Genomic DNA, 21,398 nt, shown 5'->3' on the forward strand with positions numbered 1-21,398 from the left:
ACGATTTTTATTTAACAACATATTTAAATACCATTAATGGTGGGCACCTTTTTTTTCCACCTGACACTCAACATATCTACATTCTGTTATTTCTTTTCCACGTGTTAGTGGTGGAGTCTGCCATCCCTGCCCAGGATTCACGCGTTCTACATGAGGTCATCCACTGACCACGAAGGTCGGTGGTTCCATCCTTGGTTCCTCCAGTCTGCGTGCCTAAGTGTCCTTGGGCAAGACACACTGTGAATGGTGTGTGACAGAGAAAGTGCTGTGTATCGAAGACGTGTATGAATGTGTGTGTGTGTGAATGGGTGAATGTGACTTGTAGTGTTAAGCACTTTAAGACCAGCCAAGTGCTATATAATTGTTGGATGTAGTATTAAATCAGTTGCCAGTGTTAACACGGGAACAGAAATCTTAAAAGTTTTTTTTAAAAGACCAAAACCACACACAGGTTCAGTATTTTAAATGAATTTAATATCCCAAAGGTTGACTTAACTTTTCCTAGAAGCTTTACATGTACATTATGTACAAAGGAACATTTACATTCACGTAGTAAAATATTTAAATGAGACACGGTCGTCTAATAAAAACAAATATGATTTAAATGTAAACCCATCCACTGAACTGTATCAACTGCCATTCAAAAGCTACACAAAATACTCCCGATAGCAAAATCTGTGATTTCTGTATCACGTTTAAATATTAGGATGATGAATACCGGCACACAGTAAGAACAATACTTCTGAAAAAATGCTACAAAATGATGCCATAGGTTGTGTTTTCTTGGCGGGGACAGAAAAGTAATAAAATTAAAAAACTCTTAAGAAACAATTTTTAAAAAAATGTCTTACTGGAATGTGTAACTAAGAATGAAGAATATACAAAAATCCCTTTTTACAAATTTCTCAGGAAATATGTTTTTGCAGGCTCTTCACATGTGTAGGTATAAGATGTATGGACATATGGAACCTATGAACCTCTCATGTCATTCTGTATTTCTTATGTTTTGCCTTAAAACATTTTTTTCTCTACCTTGTGGCCAGGATCCCATGATATTGATTTTTCTAGACTGATATACTAATATTGTCTTGATATGTTTTACATAAAAGATAAGGTTGTCTTTCACCTTTAGAAACCAGAATACATCACTAAGCTTTACTCAAATTATTGGAGTCATGGGTTTTTGGGATATAGCGTATAAACAGGGTCATGATGTTAAGAAAAGAAAAAAAAAAGAGTTGAGGAACAGTCATTTTACATTAATCATTTGGCCTCTTGTCTGTTTGACTGATTACACCTGAGCTACACCGTCTCATCTAAAAGATTTATGCAAATGTATTACCCTATATTCCTGGGCTTTGCTTATTCTTTATTACTTGCATAATTCAGCACTCTCTTTTTTAACATGGGGGTTCTGCTAAGGACATGAGTAAACAGATGGTGATAATATTTAACAGTTATTAAATCTACTGACTGTGTTGTAAACAGATTTCGTCTCTGCATGCAGCGCTGAAAACGCTTCCTTTCAACAACACTAAAGACTACATCGTGATGACGGACACCTTTGTATGCAGGTATGTCGTAATATAACTAGGAGCCGTTAGTAGAATTAGCAGAACATATTGAGTGTTGGAAAAATAGGCTTTATACACATCCATATTTACTGTATCAGTGCAAATAACATTTTTTAAACGTTTTTTCTACATATCTCATCCACAAGGACAAAGCAACATAACATGTAGTCTTATGAAAAAACAAAAATGTACAGTACCTTTGTCCATTTACAAACAGGGCACTGACACGTGTAATAAAATATAAAAAACACACCCACACAAACACAAGCTACCAGCCAACAGACTTTTGCCTTTCAACAATGACGAGCTCAACATTAACCGATTATCAATTTCAATGGAGTGACACTGTACACTGGTGCAGTCAATACTGCACATACATGTATGAAACACTTTCTGATACAAAAATATTACTCTATGCAATAAACTTTACATTGGAACAAAAAATAGTCTATGGCCACCGAAAAAAAGATAATCAAGATACGTCAATACAAAGAAATAAATAAATTATCAACAGGTGCAAATAACAAAAAAAAAAAAAATTGCAATATTGCCTTCACTGGACAAGATTTCCTTTTTTTTCTTTTCTTTTTTTTTTTTACATTCGAGCTTAGCAGCACAGTTTCCCTTTACGTCCGGCTGCACGGAAACAGGGAACTTCCTCACGTCTGGACAGAGTTCTCCGGGAGCACACGGTCGTCTGCTGCCTCCGTGTGGACAGTGGCTTCACCGCTCGTAAAATGTCAAACTGTCCCCCGCGCTCCTCTGTCTAGCTGATCTTTTGCAGCAGTTTCTCCTCTATCAGTTCAAACTGCACGCTGACTGACATTTCTGCGATGAACTGGTCGCACCCTTCCTTGGTCACCTGTTTGCAGTATCGCAGGTCGATATGACATATGCTTCCGCAGCGCTTGAAATAGGTCAGCGACTGGTCTGTGACCCTGTTACAGACTGCACCAGGAGAAATTTGGGTTAGAAGACGAGGAACAAATGATGCGTGATGGGACACCTGCACTGACAAAAGCCACGACATGGATTAATCAAACCCTCTGGGATATTTTTAGGACATGAAATCTAAAAGGCCTGATAATGCTGAGCAGTGTTTCGGGTTGGATGTGGAGACTGATGCACACAACAAAAAGCCAAAATTCCTTTCAACTGTTTCCATTATGGCCCATGATTCAATGCATTTCACATTTAATGGCAATCCTGAGAGACAACAAGTACACAACATGATTCTTTTTAGCTTTTTGTGCACTTTCCAGCGAATGGTAAAATCAATGTTTATGTAACTTAATACCTCTGATGGAACAGTTTGAAGTAACATCACAAACTACAGCTTCCAAATTGTTCATGAAGTTGAAACAACAGCTCTCTAGAACAGTTTCAACAAAAACGTTAAAGATTAAAGTCCTGAAGATGGGATTCATTACAGGCTAATTCAACAGTCCTGTTTTCCTAAGGTGCGCTACATAAAGTGGCGGTTTCAGTTTTAACAAATAATTCCCTGCTTCCTCCCTCACAAGTTTAAGTCTCTCTGGGCTGATTTCCCAACCGTGCTAACATGATATGACACAAGTCGCTGTCTGGAAGTGAAAACTAGGCATGTGCTTTGGAGAATGTTCTGCAGCAGTGTGTGTAAGTATATGATATTTGTTTTTAATGAGGTAAAAAAACACCAGTGTGTGGTCCTTCAGCTAAAGAGATGACACTTACAATATTGAGTAAATTCAAACTTCAGCCCTGAGCGGAGGCAAGTCAAATGTGGGCAGACGCACAGCCAACAAAGACAGGCCCGTACCTGACAGGTTGATGTCAGTGAGCGAGTCTCTGGTGGTCGTCCCTGCGGCCGTCAGGATGTTGACAGACTGGTCCGTCACGTGGTTGCAGTAGCTGAGGTCCAGCTTGGACAACAGGGGCATGTAACGGATGATGAGGCGCAGGGACGTGTCCGTGATGTCCAGCCCCGCCAGACGCAGGTCCTCCACGTTGCGGAGCTTACTCCTGTTGTCTAACTGACCTACAAAAGGGAAGGGGATTAACAGTGGGAGAGAGAAAAAGAGGGCGTTTACTCTATACAGTCAACATTAAAGTGTGTCTGACTGTATGAATTAGATGTCATTATAATCATGGGGAGTCTGGTGATATTCTATATTGTTCTTGTGATCAACAAATCCCACGAAAAGACTTAATATATACAATTCTGCTGCTGTTTATACTTAATATTAACAGTGAGTATTGTTTTAAGAATTGATTTTTAAACTTCTGAGGAATCAGACTTGAAATGTCGTTGCCTGTTTTTAAATCATCTCTCAAAACATACTTTTACCTAATTGTTTTTAGGCATTTCTTTATCATTTGTTTTTAAGGTCAGGAGATTTCACAACAACAAGAAAAGATATTGTCAGCCTTATGCTTTAAGTTTATGTGCAGATCAGAATCAATATCTTACCATTGTAGAACAATCCAGACACTTTGTGTCTTGACACTTGGCAACAATTCAGATGAAGAATCAAAATGTACTGAACTCATTCTGTCATGTCTCATACTAACTCATCCACTGATCTCTCGTACTGTTTAGTCAGAGCATGTGAGCAGCAGGTTAGTACCTGGTCTGTTATCTGTGGGAGGCGACAGCATGTCCCTCATCTGGGCGTCTTTCAGTCCCTCGACCCACTGAACGTCCAGAGTTCGCAGAAGGGGACAGCTGGACGTGCAGAGAGCAGAGACGGCCACCCAGGAGCATCCCGACAGCAGCAGCACACGCAGACCTGCAGGGTCAGCAAAACAGCATTGTGTTAACTCCAGCTACATTTGTTGTGTTCTTTTGTAAACTCTATTAGGTGTTATCTACGGGGCCACGAGCTGCAACACGGCACACTAAATATAGCGCTTATTTATCTCACATTCAGCCCCGTTAAGAAATATGCCCCATTTTTTTTAGGTTTTCTGTCTCCAGAGTTTTTGTTAGTCTGAGGTCACAACATCAACTCGCACAGATGCAGTGAATATTAATATCTAATTAGGTAAATGATCCAGCAGAGAGATTTACAAGTAAAGGGGAAAACCAATCTATCTGGCACATACACAACACACACTGCACGAAAAGTCTAAAGTGAACCATCTGAATTCAGGAGCCTCCGGGGAAACAATTATCCATATGGAGGAGCCATATGGGAGCATGATACCGAAACACTTGGCTCATATTCAAAAAGTTTACTGGAGACAATAGTTACTCTAACTTCTTAAACACATTTTTATCAACACTAGAAAAACATCAGTGTAACTCCCAAATTATACACGTTGATAAAAGCGCAAAAGGAAAATGAACTATATTTATTTTACCATCCGTGGTTAAATACATGGTTAATCGGCTTAAATGACTGCATGTGCTAATGGATATTTATGTAAGGTTGTGTCAAAGTGAGTCGCCACCTCTCTGTAATTAAGCTGTCAAGCTATATTATTTTAATCGTCACTAAGAAGCTGCCGGGTACAAAACTGGAATAATAAAACCCTCCGTTCATTCCACTTATTATGTTTTCATAACAAAGAATAATTATTTAATGAGATAAACTGAATTTGAAAATGATCCTTTTCAAAAGGACTTCTCGAGCTGTGGTGCATTGTTTAGTTTTTGTCTCCCTGTGATATTCAACAAACACAAAAAAACACAACAATGTCTGCAAGAGCACTTCCTGAATGTCATCTTCTCCTTCTCATGTACCGGCTGTTGATAAAAACACAAGTACAGTGCAGTGTTGTCACCTGGCAGTCTGTTGATCAGCCAGCTGAGCTGCTTCTTGGAGATGTTGGTCCAGCTGAGGTCCAGAGCGACCGGCTGTCTCCGGATGATGCCGCTCAGCATGAGAGGTGTGATGGACTTACAGCGGTTCAGGTTGATGTGCTTCCAAAGCCTCTTGTCACAGCACCTGGCGAGACACGGACACTTTCAGGAGGGCCGCGTGACGAAGTGTGGCCGACACGTTTGCACCTCTCACAGCACATCGTGTACTCACCATCTGTTCCAGGTCCTGCAGACGCGCATGCCGACACAGAGGTCTCTGTGAGTCAGGTGGCCGAACACAGCCATCCACATCTCTCGCCGCATCACGTGAGCTTCGTCGTCGTTCAGCGGCAGCCTGTCGGGCGGGGGGCTGATGGGAGGGGGCCGGATCACGTGGCGCTCCATTTGGATACATTTTGGCGGGGAGCGGCAGGGGAGCGGCCGGGGGCAAATCGGCGTGATTGGTGTGCTCCTGTTCCAGCCGAGCGGCGAGTAACCCCGCGGCGTCCCGTTCACCTCCCGCCCCCGATGTCGCAGCCAGTCGCCCAGGTCGCTGCCGCCATTGTTGAGAGGCCATCTGGGCTTCTGGTCCTCCCCTTCGTTCTCAGGCTCAGCTTTTATTGGCCTGTGGTTTTGATTGGCCAGACACTCCTCCGTTTTCAGTGGCCGTCTGTTTTGACTAGCCACACCCTCCTCCAGTTTAAGGGCCCTGCGGCTCTGATTGGTGGCCGAGTCTTCTGTTTTTAGTGGTTTACGGTTCTGATTGGACACAGAGTCCTCGTTCTTCACCGGCCGTCGACTGTGGTTGGCTGGACTGTCCTCTGCCTTCACCGAACCGTGGTTCTGGCTGCTCAGACAGTCCTCTGCGTTGGGAATCTCCTGTTTGAACTCTTTGCTAAGCTCTTTGTTGGGGAGGCGTCTGCGCTGATGGCGAGCCTTGTGCTGGGCAGAGCTCCTCTCCTGAGCGTCTCCCGACCCACCGCTCGGTCCAGCTCTGGGAGAGTTGGAGGACGACTGGTCACCTTCTCTGGCCACAGACGTCCTCAGCAGCGGACTTAACAAGATCTTGGCTTTGTTCTCTGCACTACTGTCTCTCTCTTTTTTCAGTGTCACCTCTTCCTCTTCCGTCTCATCCTCTTCTTGAACCTCATCGTCAAATTCGTTTGTCTCCTTCAAATGAATCCTGTCCAAGCAGAATCCATCTTCTTCATGATCCTCCTGCTCGTCTTCTTCGTCACCATAATCCTTCTCTGTTTTGATTTGACGAAGCAGTTTTGGCGTCATGGGATCATCAGGTTTTGAAAGTTTCTTCTAAGAAAGAAAAGAAGGAACATCATTTTTTTTTTTTCCCGCAGTTTTACATTGCTCAGTGTGTAATTGAGAATATACTCTAATTACAGTTTTTCATGTCAAATGACCTGCTAGATGTGTCTGACGTGTTATAGCACAAGGTCAACAAGGTTCTGGTGGAATATCTGCATCTTTTTGCAAATAGTTCCAGAGTGTGTTGTAAACAAGGTCACAATAATCGATGAGGGTATTACCTTCTTTTTCACAACAACAGGTTCATCATTGGTGTCAAAAAGTTTCCTCTTTTTCCGTAGTGGGTTGTCCTCGAGCCTCGGACGGGGTGTAGCATCCAGAGACAGCAAGGGGGGGCGCTTCTTGGGAGGCTCTTCATCTTTCCTCTTTGGGATTTCTTCCCGCTCTGCCTTTCTCTTCACAGCCGATGTGGTGGTCAAAGCAGTGACGACAGTTGCCGTGGCCACCATGGGAGGGTCAGGGTCCTCTTTTGTATCCCGGTTTAAGCGCGGTTCTTTCAGTAGTGAGCCAGGAAGGTTTGAAGCGTATTTAAACCCTGGCCCCCTTTTTTGCTTTGAGGCCAAAAGGTTAGAAAAAAAGAGAGCACAACTTTATTTTACTGGTTCTGAGAATCTGACGTACAGTCAACTATTTAATCATCTCACGATTCAGAATAAAGTCCATAGAGATGCTTACTTTCCCTGTTTTCCCAGCATGGTTGCACTTAGGGCACTCCCAGCAGTTTGGCAACTCATCATTGACGACTCCATTTGAATCTTTGACCTGGAACAAATGGAGCGTACACAGACTGCTGTGAAAGGAAACAAACAGCTCAATCATGCAAATAAAAATGGCGGCAATAGTAAATTACCTTGAGACAGTTTGGATGAACAATCTCGTTGCAGATGGAGCACTCCATGAGCATGAGGTTAAATTTTTCTTCCTCGTCCTCCACGGTGTCCTCCTTCCCGGCCTCTCCACAGACCAGACAAACTGCTGTGTGAGGCAGCACAGGCTGGAGACAAAACACAGGGTAGAAAAAAAGAGAAGGTTTTAGAAAAATTCTTCTCGTTGACCAAGTTGACAAACTTGCCAACCCACCGCCTCCTGATCCTGTCACTTACGTATTATCCATTCAGCTGAGTTCTATAACAACACTGTTGGCTATCTGCATCGTTTTGTGTAAACCATCTGTGGACTGAAATCTATATAAACACTACGTTTTTTTGAAATGTGAAGCAAAACGTGTTACAGTGATTTCAGAAAATGATATGGTTTGTAATCGCCTACTCACATCACTTAACTTACAGGCCAGAAAATTTAAAAAACAATCTGATTGATGAGATACTTATGTGAAGTTAAATGACAGTTTATATGGTAGAATACGATAAAGTTTAGTTCGTTTGACTACTTAAAGAATATTTGCTCTGAAAGCCTTTTATCGACTTTTATCTAATTATATTCGCCCCGAATCCAATTTTGTCATGAACTTTCAAAAACTTTGAACTTGTTTGTTTCAACTTGTTTGTTAACTTTTGTCAGTAGTAGAAAAACAAGCCAGATGAATGGGATCATGTGGCACTGATGAGGCAATGATGCCCTGTAGAGTATCCTCACATCAGGAGGGTTAAACACATTGGCATATCTTTGCTTAAGAACTTAAGACCACAAGAGCGGGGTATTGGGACAGATGCCACTTTACAGTGATCAATCATTCAAACTGAATCTATCCTGTCGTCTTTCTACACGACCCAGTCCTCACTACACGTCTCTGTCCATGGTGCTGAAACACTCAAGCACATGCTCCATGGCCCTTGGTGAGTCCTGCTCAAACTTCTGCTGCTGACACTACTTCTTGCTTTCTTACAACAACTTGTGTAACTACCACAATAAAATGAAAAAAAATTGCACCTAGCAATCAGCTAGCTACCACTCACATTGTACTGCCCTAACAACCATGTTTAACACTGTGGCAACAACCTCACAACCACAGACATACCAAAAGGCAAGTATTCAAAATGAAAGGAACCAGGACCATTAGGCCACCCTTAAAGGAACTGTTTGAGATGTTGGGAAATGCATTCAATGATTGATAACACCACTATAGCTGTTCACTAACAAACAGTCACTTACTGCTACCAGCTCCTCTAAAAATCACTGACTAGTGTGTATTTTAACAATCAATAATTTGTGAAATGTGTAGGTGTTCATAGGCACATGATTATTTAGATTTTTTTACCTTTGAACAGTGCCAGGCTAACCATTTCCAGACTTTATGCAACAAGAAAGGGTTTTTATCTTCTCATGTTTCACAGACTGTCAAATTGTCAAAAAGTTCACTATGAACAAGGAACTTACTGCGATGCACTGCCTCATGATGCAGGACTGCTTCATGCGCCCCGGCCCGCCAAACTTCTTCATGTCTTTGCAAAAGTGACACTCCCCGCATTCCGTCCGCATGCACGCCTCACACTTCCGACAGCGGGTCCTTCTTCTCCTGGCACCAGATGTTCCCCGACTCGCTGACAGCTTGACTGCTGACGCAGGAGAGGCTGCCATCTTGGGTTTTGGCCGATTGGGAGGCCGAGGCTAAAAAGGATGCGGAGGATAGAGTGTCAGGTGCCTAAAACCAATAGCCAACAAATATAACACAAGTGGATCTAAAGATCTGATTAATTTGTTTAATGCAGTATTTTTTATGTATATATATATATAAATGTTAGTCTCCTACCTATTAGGTATGCTACTAGAAATATATATATAAACTAATACAATTATAATAAGTGTATTAATATAAGTGCTATAAGGTTTATTAGGTTTAAATAATAAATGGTCATCAAACTTTTCTATTTTTTTTTTTTAAAGCAATATGGCCCAATAACAAGCACTTACAATAACGTTATATAATTAGAGTAAAACAAAACATTACAGTAAATTCAGCTGGGGGTTAGTTTTATGCTGGATGTAGGTGTTACTGCCATAACCTGTCAAGAGCAGCAAACATGACCCGCATCTATATATGCATACACATAAAATATATTTCCTCAATCAAACGCAAACCTGATTAAAAAAAAAATAATAATAATAGAAACACGCTGTGGATAAACACATTATTCGCGGCTGTTAAAGCACAAGATCTGGGAGAAAACAAACACATCAGGAGTGTCCCCAGAGGCATCTTCCAGATTTAGCACTTCACTCGCTCGCATGTTTCTACTTCAAAGAGAAGCTGCACTTATGGCTGCGTTTCTCACATGGATCACTAGCACCCATTATTCTGCAGTAGGGGGCGTGCAGACTGATTTATAACAGTACACGTAAAAAATGCTCTGATTAATAGAAGCAGGTCATGGAGATGAGACGCCTTTGATATGCATCATTATTGTTCTTGTGTTATCTAGTTTTTGCTTCTTTCCCAGCCACGGCAAGGTTTTGGTTTTTTTTCAACATGAAAATCACATGTCAAAATACTGCCAACCGTGCCACTAAGAAAACATGAGGCAATGTGTGAGATGAAATGAACAAGGGGGAGTGAAACGACACCGCAGCTCTCGGCAATGAAGATCAGATTTCTTTAGTTACATCGGCAGTGCAGATTTTTCCTGGCGTCAGCATAGCAACAGCCATATCCCGTTCCCTAACAGAACGGTCTATGACACACAGACTTGTAACCAATAAGAACAGTAATGAGACCCTCTAACAGAAAGAAGAAAGCCACCTCACTCTAAGTCATATTGCAATAATTTATTCTAACAATAGCCATCGAATAGACTGACACAGGCAGTCAGATATATGGTTGCCAGACAGGATTAAAGTGACATATTGGGGAGGGGAGACTGTTCTGGGGGAGGGGGAGAGGGGTTTACAAACAGGATGAACACTGAAATGAGCAAAAGAATCCCAGCACTGTGGTTTAAGCACCAAAATCTATAACCCCCGTTTTTCCCAGGTCCAACTGTCAGCATACAAATCGAACTTATGATCAATCTGCTTTACTTTACTAATTGTAATTTGAAATATAGGTTGAGGGGGTTATAATAAAGAAAAATTCAACCCAGGTCCATATTGTCCCCTAAGTCTCCTCTGAACCCCCCACCATCTGCTATGTGGGTGATCGCGAGAGCAGATATCCCTCTGACGGAATTAAATAACAGGAGAGGTTGACAACAACACTACTGATGGAATTAACTGCCTCTCAGATTGGGTAACTACCCTCTGTGGTGTTTCTGCAACAATATCTTGACAAGAAATCACAATACTTGTCGCTATTTCGTCAGTAATTGTTATATACACACACATGTTTACAGCACTTAGTGTATACATGTGCCGCTTTTGTGCAGTAACAAGGACAGTGCAAGTGACCATGGGAGTCATTTCTTGGCTCTTCAAAGCTCATTCAGCCTCTGATGTTCACCGACGCAGCCCTGGAACCTCTTGAGTTACTGTGCAGAACAGTGGAAATCAATTACTGTACATGTTCTTCACATCACCCTAAGGACAGAGCGTACAGATTGAAGAAACTGGACAAATTTTGGCGTTTTTTTTTTTTTAAAGCAGAGGGAATTTAAAATTAGATGGCTGGTTGCAACAGGAGTACACCTGAAGTCTTCATTGACATTAGCAGCTTTTAAGGATATTTCTCAAACTACTGTGATAAAAAATAAATCATAATTTTCTCTTTCTCTTGTCTTGGAAAATGCCAGGAAACAATTGACTTGGCAAGAAGTTGGGTTTGTGAGTTCCTGTAGGGATTACTTTCCTGATAAGCTTTAGAGGTGGCATATGTTGTGAAGCTGATGCTGCATGTGGAAAAAAACCCACACAAAAACATGTGATTGCTTCAGTCCACATGTGTTCAACCCATATTTTACCAGTGAGAAAAGGACAACTGGATCAAGTGTTATTGTACGCCAACTCAAAAAAAAACCTATGGTGTGTAATGTAACTCCAAAGCAGGGAGCGGTGTGTCAATAAGTTCAAACTTTAGTAATATGAACATCATGTTTTCAAGATGTTGAGAACATATTGTGCAAGGTGCTCCACTGTTGGTTTGACTTTTTTGGAGCTGCTGTGGATATTTTTAATTGATGTTCAAATAACTTCATTGTGACACCAAGAAAATGTGCATTCACACGACTGCAACAAACGGAATTGAAAATAACTTCAAAAGAGAAATGGATTCAGCATTTTCGAACACAACTGTGGTCACAACATTCATGTGAAGGGGTGTGGTTCAGAGTTAAGTAAGATAAATATTTAATTTAACAAACACGTTTCTTGCTGTGTAAGCAAGTCTCATCTCAGATCAACCTGACATTCACACTTAACAATATCAACTAGATCTTTTCATAATGACTGCCCTCACACTAGGACAATAACATTCACAGCCTCTGCTTTTACAATCAAACCATTACAGATTAATCTTCTGAATCTACGTGAATTCCCATTCCTCTGCTTCTCTTCTTTGAAACAACCAATAGCAGCCCCGAGGCTCTGAGCTGTATAAACACAGCCTTCTCCTATTGCTGGATTTACTGGACAAGAACACACAAGCATGCACACACACACACACACACACACACACAAACAAAAGAAAAACCTACAAAAAAACAAAGAATACAAATCAAACACCAGAAGGTTGACTGAATGCTTTTCTCTCCAGGTAGCTCCATTTACTCGCTGCCCTGTGATGCTGCACACTGCTCTGTCTGAGACCAGCATTCCTCTGGTGGCCTCACTATGCCTGCCTGCAGGGGTTTGATGTGCTAACCTGCTCAGAGTCTGAGTCGTAGTCCTCATCATCAGCGCTCAGCGACATGGCCATGGCTGGTTTTCACACACCGTCCAGCTCACAGCAAACTGACATGGCTGCAGTCTCCTCCTCCTCCTCCTACTCCTGCTACTGCTGTCTGGCCTACAGCCCTCCCCTCCCGCTCCAAAGCTCCACAATACCACAAGCAGATGCAGGAAACACAGACGAGCCTGCCTCATTAATATGGATCGACTCCCTGAGAGAAGAGGAGGGGTCCTGGGAGGTGCGGGGCCAATGGGAGGCTGCAGTGCATCAGAATATGTACCGGGGGGGCGTCTGCCTCCGTCCAGTGAAAAATGAAAATGCAGACATGGTGTTGTCAAATTCATGACGAGTGTATCACGGGAGGAGAGAGGAGAGCGGGCTCGGCGCAGCCAATAGAGCCAGATGGCATCTCATTACAAAAGGCAAACACAAAGAGGCCCCATGACCAGCAGCTGGCCTGTGGAAGGACGGGTGGGGGTGATCCAGAGGGTCCAACAAATACCATCCTCCCTCCTGTTGAGGCACAGTCCATGTGTCGTTCGGACAATAGAGTCATGACATGCTACATGCTGACAAGCGTCACTAGTTCAACTTTATATTTGACCTCTTTTTAGCTGACTAACTGTCTAACTGTCTGAGGACAAACTCTATTTTTCACCACCCCTACATTTATTTCTGCAGTAGGTGATTTTCATATTATGAGGAAATTGAAAATGAATACTCCACATCATAATTTCAGTAATTAGTGCTCTTACTCTCTAACCCCTGGATGAAGGGGTTAGAGAGTCATTGTAAACTTTTTATTTCCTTTTCCCATTTTACACAATTAAGGCAAAAATCTTGATTGTGACCCTCTCAGCGCCTCCCGCTTAGATCAAGACTCAGTGAAATCAAAGGATAAATTATATCGACATCAAGAGCCCTTAAAACCTGAAGACGTGTTTGCAGCTTCTCACAATATTTACATGTACTTCGCCTAAGGAGGTATTCTGAATAGAAAAATTATGCCAAAAATAAACACATGCATGAGTGGCACTTAACTAATGAGTATTAACACCGACTGAATAGCATGACAGAAAATGCCTCTTTTTAAATTGCACAATCATAAACGCAAGGTTTATTGTTTTCTGTAAAAACATTTATGCCATTTCATGTAAACTGTGACACGAACAGACACCACGTTAGCTTCAAATGTGACAGTAAACATGTGAGCTGTGAGGTGTGGATCTGCATTGGGTCCCAAAAATGTCTTATATAGTTGTTGTTCATGGGAAACAATTTTTTACATTGTCTACAGTTCACTCAGATGCTCGTTTTGTGAAAAGTGAGAAAAGGAAATTATCTTCACTCGAAAGGGGTAAAGAGGATTAATGTCAAGCAACAGAGAGCTTTACACGCTGCCTATTTCTTTATGATGATAAAAATGTACAAAAATGTACGTCAAGCAACTGATGCATAACATCAAATCTGTCAATCAATTTGGAGATATCAAAGATTATCTTGTTGTGTGAGGTGATAATCAAGCAACACTCTACTGTGTATTAAATATCTAGTCATTCAATTTTTTTCATTTACTTTCTCATCAAAGCAACACAATAAGTACAAATGGCATCAGAAAGTGTCGCAATACACACAAGGAAATATTCTTACCTTTATAGTTTTCTTGGGCCAGTACACCACAGGAAGTCCAGTGATCGCTAATTTGGGGTCATCACCAGCATGTTCTTTTAAGAGAACCTAGACGGCCACAAGGGACATAAAAAATGAAAAGAGAACCGTGTCATGTCTATTAAACGTGTTATATTATGTAAATGAATGTGTGTCACTCAAACAAATGTCATGTCTTTTTTATTTATTTCTGGGTTTTTTTACCTTGATGTCCTCCAGCAGGGCTTGTGGATTGTCTATTCCCTCTGGGACACATTTCTTGTTTTCGGGGAGCGACTCCAGCTTCTCCACCAGCGTCCTCAGTCCACTCAGCTCGAACTCTGTCAAATGAGTCCATTTATTCTGAGACTCTGAGGTCGGAGAGTCAGATGGGGTTTTGGGGAAATCTAGAGAAGCAGAGCCGGGATTGCAGCTGTCCTCGGAGTCGACGGATAGAACTCCTTTGAGGTGATGGCCCCTCCCGTGGTCGGGAGAGCAGGGGCCCTCCGGAGCAACTCTGTCCGACTTTTCACCCTGGTCCTCCCTAATGTGATTCTCGCACGAGTCCTCGTTCATGTCCTGGCTCCTTGAGTCAGAGGACGGGCTCTCTGTGTTTGCCTTTGACTCATAGTCTGACGGCACATGATAACAGAGAAATTGCACAATTTAATAACTTATTGCACAGTATGTCTCCACATTGTTTTTTCCCCCCAGTGATTTCAGGTGCAGAGAGATGTCAGAGAACGAATTATATGATCAAGCAAGGCATCTTTTTTTATGTCCAACAGTAATGAGGATATTTTTTTCAAAGACACTAGAAGCAGATGGGGAATATTTCCTACATTTCATATCTTAACTAGTGTTAGCTGGACTTTAAAAACAGGCTTGTACCCTCCAGCAGAAACAACACTAGAGATGAGTCTGCCTGTTTTCTCATAGTTCGTACCCCACTCCCCTAATGATTTCAAAGGTCTCGGTTCACAGGATTAAAGCAGTGAAAACATGGTACAGAATTAGACTTGGAAAGAAGGATGTGTGTTGAAAATGATGCCGCAGAGCCCGTTAGAATGCAGCAGGACGGATTGAGATCAGAAATATCATTCATTATTAACATCTAATAAGAGATTTAGTAACTTGAGAGAGCTAATTACAACTGCAGAACTAGATTTTAACAGTACCCGAAGGGCACGTGGTGCGCGAGAGATGACAAAAGAGCTTCACTCTTCACTGACCCATTAGTACAGGCTCTTTGCGGATCTCCAGAGAAAGGTAGGAGCGCTTGGTGAGGCAGTGCAGGTATCTCTCCAGGACATACCAGCAAATCTCATAGTAGAAGGGGAAACGAAACTTGGAATGAACCTGACAACAGAAACCAAAAAAATATGTATTTATATGCATGTTATTGTTGGTAACCCGATTTCTTAAATGCTAGTAGATAGTTTTAAAAAAAACAATTTACTTAATCGGTGTTGCTCGATTTCTGTAGGCATGAACTGATTTTGAGCCCATGTATACACTTTACATGTGTACAGGTGTATGACAGAGACAGGAAATGTATTGCTGACAACAGTGTGAAGGGATAAATAGGCATTCGTGCACAAAAACAAACTAAATGTGATTATTATTCTATTCAAAAATCTAACTTTAAAACTGTCATGAATAAAGTAAGTAATCTTCATAAGTTAAGATAAACCAGTATCTATTGCTATCTGCTTCTGAAAGAATAAAATCTTATTTCTAAAAAATATTTTTAGCTTTTCAATATAGAATTTAGTGATAATTATTAAACCCTTTCTGTCTATTTAAGGAAAAAAAATTACAATTCTGAATATTTTCTGCATCAACAGGTGGCAGTAAAATGTTTTTGTTTCCATTTCAAACTCTCTAATTACAACCACGACCACTGCCCCTCCATCCCTCTTTCCCTTTCAAGCCAACAACATCTCACAGGACATAAGTAAGTTTGGGAGCAAAATACCATCCCAACTTTTACATTTTTCTTCATCATATTTTTTCCCCTGCCAAATATGTTGCCGTTAGACTCTTCATCCCTTTTTTCAATCTCAATTACATTAAATCCTCCTCTGGTTTGCTAAGAAATGAATTTATCCCAGGTCGTGTTTATCCTATTAGTCAGAATTTAGCCACACAACAATGCAGCCTCCTACCTTGGTCCTGTTCTCTATCTCGTGGATGGTGAGCTGCATAGGGATGTTGAAGCTGTGCAGAATGTTGCCTCCAAACACCAGTGTGTCCTCAGGGGTGTAGACGGCATGAATCCACCCTTAATAAAGCAAATGTAAAATACATGCATAAAGACAGAGACGGATTATAGAGGATTCATCCAAATGTATATAGCTCAATATACTGTTTAATGGTCAGATAAAACTTCATGTTAGATTAAGTAGCAGCTAATCTATTCCTCCTGGTTTATTTAAACAAACACACCAGACGGGATGAAGAAAGTGTATCCTGGCTTAAGCTCCACCCTCTGGCATCCATCAACTCTGTCTCCCAGGAAGATGTCACTCTGCTTGCCTGACAGGACCCAGTCCTCATACAGGGCAAGGTTATGAATGGTGGGAGGCACCAGCCAGAAAACCTGAGGAGAGGCAGAGACTCTTATTTAGAGGAGAGATACTGTATGTGCAGACTGGATGGAGGAATCAAATCAGGAAATCTCCTTTGACGTTCACTGAAATCAATTACTAAGTGAAGTTTTGTGGCACTAAATATCAGATATGTTTTGAGCAACTAGAATGAACTTACTTTCTGTCCTTTGAATACGTGATACCAAACTGATGTTCCCCCGAAATCGATGTGGAAATCTGTGTAGCAGCCCTTCACACTCATCAAACAGTATCTATGAGAGAAGATTATATCCAAAAACGAATTAAAAAAGCACAAAAAAGCACAAAGTAGATAGTTAGGGTCTACAGCTTTAACATTCATGAAAATATAAACAAAAAAATAAAGAATGAAAAACACAATTCAACCACTTAGAAGGCCGCAGCATTCTCAGTTGTGTTTTAACGAAAAACTTTAACTACCAATAAAAACTCCTTCAGAAATCACTCACGCCGAGAACTGCAGCATGGAAGATTGTTCTTAATAAGACACAACTCCACCGGAAATTAATTGGGGAATCGTTAGCACTCCAAGACATAAATGATTCACTAATTTAGCTAAACAGAAGCAGCTCTATTCATTTGGTTCATCATGTTGCTTGTTTTGAGTTTTTTGCTTTTACTTAAATTACCTAACTCACTGCCAATCATTTTTTTCAGATAACCTTCATTCAGCTCTAATAATAATTATCCATCGACAAGTGACTTTTTGCACAATGTACACGATGTACACATGTGAGCATATCTTGCTCTGAATAAACCAAACTGTAAAAAGTATATACATCAATACAGCATATTAAATTCATGCCCAATATTTTGCACCTCTATGACAGAATGATTATATGCTGAAGGAGGGTGGAAGACAGCAGGGAATCTTTCAGGCAACATAGTGACAGGCAGCAATTTACAGGGACGCCTTCAAACATCAGCCTGCTGATGTAGAAATTGCAAAAGTAAAAACTGAAAGATGGAAACACCAAGTATTCCTTAAATAGTAAAAATACAGATGACTGAAATGAAAACTGCTCATATCTGCTCATATTTATTGGCTGAAATGATGATGGAAATTTGATTCTAAATATTGGTAAAAAAAAACCTAATCTTTAGTTATTCCATCCTGCAGCCCAATGCTACACACAATTACACACCTAACCTCAAAGAACAGCGTTTGACAAATATTGTCAGAATCATTAAATATGACTCAGGAGGGGGACAGAAAGGAAAATAGTGGGATTAGTGGGGGGCCTCTGTGTAATGGGAGGAAATACAAGGTTAAAAGGAACGACACGATTGGTTTAGATTCTTAGCTGTACTAATGCTGACAGCTGATTGGTCGAGAGGTTTCTGTGCAGTCAGACCACAGCTGTTAAAGATCGTCCTCCACCGTGGAAAAAACTCTGCTGCCTAGCAACAATCAGGAGCACTTACAGGAGGCGGATAACACTGATAGTATGCAGCACTCTACTGTTATGGAGAAATAAACATGATGTGCAGATGGCAGAAGAATTTTCATTATATGTCAAAGAGGAAGCAATTTGTCCAAGTGTTACAACATGCTCTACTATGTGTCGCTTTTCACTCACAGGTTGACTGTCTTACAGCTCCTTAAAGCCAAAACAGGAAAACTATTCAGTTCATTCATACCTTTGCACTTTAGGATACTTCATCTCCGAGATTACATTGGTGGCTTCTGTTTGGCTTTGTTTCAGGTCAGGAGGCCACATGTTGTCCACCCAGTCAACTTGATCCACCTGTGAGAGCAATGAGAACTTCACTTTTAGCCATTAATCAGAGTTTGTTGGTCAAATTTCTTTGAACATGGTACCAGATTTGTCACGTTAATAAAATCCCTACAGAGAGTGTCATGTTATGTTACCGCTGTGGGTCGCTTGATGAGGTTCTCCAGCTTGGTGTGGCTGAATTCCAGGCTGATGACATTGAAGAGTTTGTCCCGCTCTTCCTCTGGTGTCTCGTAGTATCGGACAAACTGAGCCATGCTCATTTCAGAGCCTTTCTGAGTACTCACGTCCATGACATCCACGGACCGACGACTGCCTGCAAGAAACAACCAGGACACCGGGTGGAATTCACTGACGAGCACTACCACCGTCATTAACATGTAATACAATCTGTAGGTTGGAATAAATAAAAATAATTACATGATATTTGAGATTTATACACAGAAAAATTTTGTATTGTTCATATTTGACAGATTACACTTTAAAACAAGATGCACTGAGAGAGCACAGACCTGCGCCAAGTCTGAGCAATCCCCCACATGTATGCTTTTATTATTTTTTAATGCTAGATATTACTCAAAATGTCAAGCCTTGTGGCAATGATGAAGAATCATTAAAAAAATAAATACTGGATAGAGATCCCAGAATTGAATCACCTGTTACCATACTCAAGACTAATGATTGATAAAAGGTTCATGCATATCTGCCCATAACGTTTTGAGTAATTCTGCGAACAAACAACCAATCAGACAAACCAAACAGATGACATAACCTACTTGGTGGAGGCAACGACTTCAACGTCTCATAAATGCCTGTAATTCACCATATTTTCCACTAGATGGCGCAACGACACCCCAATCCTGCCTTGACTTTAGTTCTGTAAGGCTTCACTTTCCAGTCAAATTCATATGCATTAGAAAATAATTGCAGTTGGGAGATTATAGATAGAAAAATACATATAGTTTTTAAAGGAGAGTGGACATGGCAAAACATTACGTGTGTGCGCTACATCAATAGCACTGTAAAAAGGATAAACAATAAACAAATGTCAGTATTACCACCGATACAAAATATGTAATTTATGTTATTTATGCACAATGTGACTACATTGTTTTACTTTTGTATTATGTCCATCTTCCTGATTACTTGTAGCAAAACACAGAAGTTTTTTTGTTTTTTTAGACACTTTCTTCCACTAGTTTCCACATGTTTTTGAACTCATCTTACTTCAGGGATTTGATCTGGCATGAACATTATTATGAAGCTCACTCACTCTCTGACTCTTTACTCCACCACCTCTTATTTGCTGGATAAGATGCTGGGACACGTTCCGCCTTTCAGATACATGAAAGTCTAGGTGCTACATCAGTAAAGCCTTTTTGCATTAACTTTAATGTGTGTGTTGTTGTTGTTTTGTGGCGTTCGACTTACCGACTAAACCTTTAATTTCACTAACGGTGAATTCTGGATCAGGCATTCTACATGAATCAAAGAGAGTGAAAGGGGATATTCAATTAATCTGTTAAAGGTTAAAAACAGAATTATACAGCAAGTATCATGAAAGAGTATTCTTATTATTCTGTAAACTGCTGATTTCACAGAAATGGTTCCTCACCTGATCCCTAGTCCATCTTTCTCTTTAAAGATGAGTGGGACCCTGAGAGCCTCCCTTTGCACATATTCATAATTGAAGTCTGCAACACAAAGCATGGGGGGTTTTAAGAAATTATAGAAAAGAAACTTGGAAAAAGGGTTAATATACACGCTACCTATCTTTTAAAACAAAAGAATGAAATACGATGTGATCTGTGATGTGATTCGTACATTACCTTTCCCCTCCATCGAGTGGACAAAGTTTGCATTGTAACTGTCACTGGCGAGCTTCTCCTCCACACTGAAACCTCTGATGTTGGCGATTTCTTCGACGTCGGACAGGTCCTCGTTTTCGTCATACATCCTCCGGCAGATGGAGCGCTGCCATTGGGAAAGAAAAAACAACAACAACAACAACACGCATATGACAAAAGTGAAACACGCGTGGAGAGGGAGAGGGAGCTCTCATGCCTCAGAGGCCTTTCTCTGCACATAAACACACTGTGTCACTGAACACGCGTTTTCATATCAAACTTAACAACATGATTAAGGGGTCATGGTTTTTTTTTTTCACAGAACATCACGTTACTATAGCAACACCATTTCTCCCTAAATGTGACGTCAAGTTCCATCTAACGGCACTTGGCTTGGTTCGAGACTGCGGGTTTGCGTTGGTACGTTATCCCACCACAACCATCTCCCATGTGAAGTGTTTTGCAGGATTTCCACTGATGCATCGTGTCTTGACGAGCTGCACTATTACAGATATTAAAGTTATGACACCTAAAATGGTGGCTCCGTCCCTCTTTTCCCGACTTGAGCAGCTTTTAGCGCCCCGACGAGCATCCCAGCGTTCATAGTTAGCTCGGCTAACTAATTAGCTCGCCTGCCAGTCTCGCCTCGGAAGCTAACGATAACACGGCGGATGGTTACACACCAGCCTGCGGCCGGACTCGGCGCACGTCTCCGCGGGCTGAGCCATCGTCTCTCCCGTCCAGCGCTTCCCCGGGCCGCTCAGTGTCGGGGGGTCATCTTCGTGCGTGGCGAAGTTAGAGGAGCACTTAGCACGCTGTTCGGGTTCAAAACAAGGGGAACCATGTTTTTGTGTATTACGTCACCGCCAGGAACCAAAACATTGTTGGACGGCGTCACATGGCATGTCAGCGTGTGCACCGCGTTTGGGGTTTTTTCACGCGCGTTTACGAACACATCCATCCACATATATGTGACATAATCATTGTTTGTTTGTGTCCGAAAAAAAAACGTTACGTTTAATTGAATAGTGGGGAATATTTAAGTGTGTGGGGGGGGGGGCAATGACAACAAGATTGTTCA

The 21,398-nt window shown here is 41.4% G+C and overlaps 1 protein-coding gene across 4 annotated transcripts; it reads right to left on the minus strand.

The window, feature by feature from the left end:
- Positions 1 to 452: 452 nt before the first annotated feature.
- LOC118285085 (lysine-specific demethylase 2B) lies at positions 453 to 21,188 on the minus strand. Of its 4 annotated transcripts, none has more exons than XM_035608425.2 (21): positions 21,001 to 21,188; positions 20,300 to 20,444; positions 20,086 to 20,164; positions 19,902 to 19,948; positions 18,608 to 18,786; positions 18,376 to 18,482; positions 16,874 to 16,967; positions 16,553 to 16,706; positions 16,273 to 16,388; positions 15,337 to 15,463; positions 14,330 to 14,736; positions 14,108 to 14,194; positions 9,019 to 9,249; positions 7,532 to 7,675; positions 7,357 to 7,443; positions 6,903 to 7,232; positions 5,591 to 6,669; positions 5,340 to 5,503; positions 4,181 to 4,342; positions 3,373 to 3,591; positions 453 to 2,522 (listed from the first exon to the last, which is right to left on the minus strand). In XM_035608425.2, exons 1-21 carry the CDS (start codon positions 21,043 to 21,045, stop codon positions 2,341 to 2,343), a joined length of 4,185 nt encoding a protein of 1,394 aa, XP_035464318.1. In that variant the 5' UTR covers positions 21,046 to 21,188; the 3' UTR covers positions 453 to 2,340. The 4 variants fall into 4 exon arrangements, with proteins under 4 accessions (XP_035464318.1, XP_035464317.1, XP_035464316.1 ...); XM_035608424.2 differs by having other exon boundaries at positions 5,591 to 6,666; positions 6,903 to 7,241; XM_035608423.2 differs by having other exon boundaries at positions 6,903 to 7,241.
- Between the last annotated feature and the right edge of the window lie 210 nt (positions 21,189 to 21,398).

The sequence above is a fragment of the Scophthalmus maximus genome, chromosome 20, assembly GCF_022379125.1.
Source record: "Scophthalmus maximus strain ysfricsl-2021 chromosome 20, ASM2237912v1, whole genome shotgun sequence".
NCBI lineage: Eukaryota > Metazoa > Chordata > Actinopteri > Pleuronectiformes > Scophthalmidae > Scophthalmus > Scophthalmus maximus.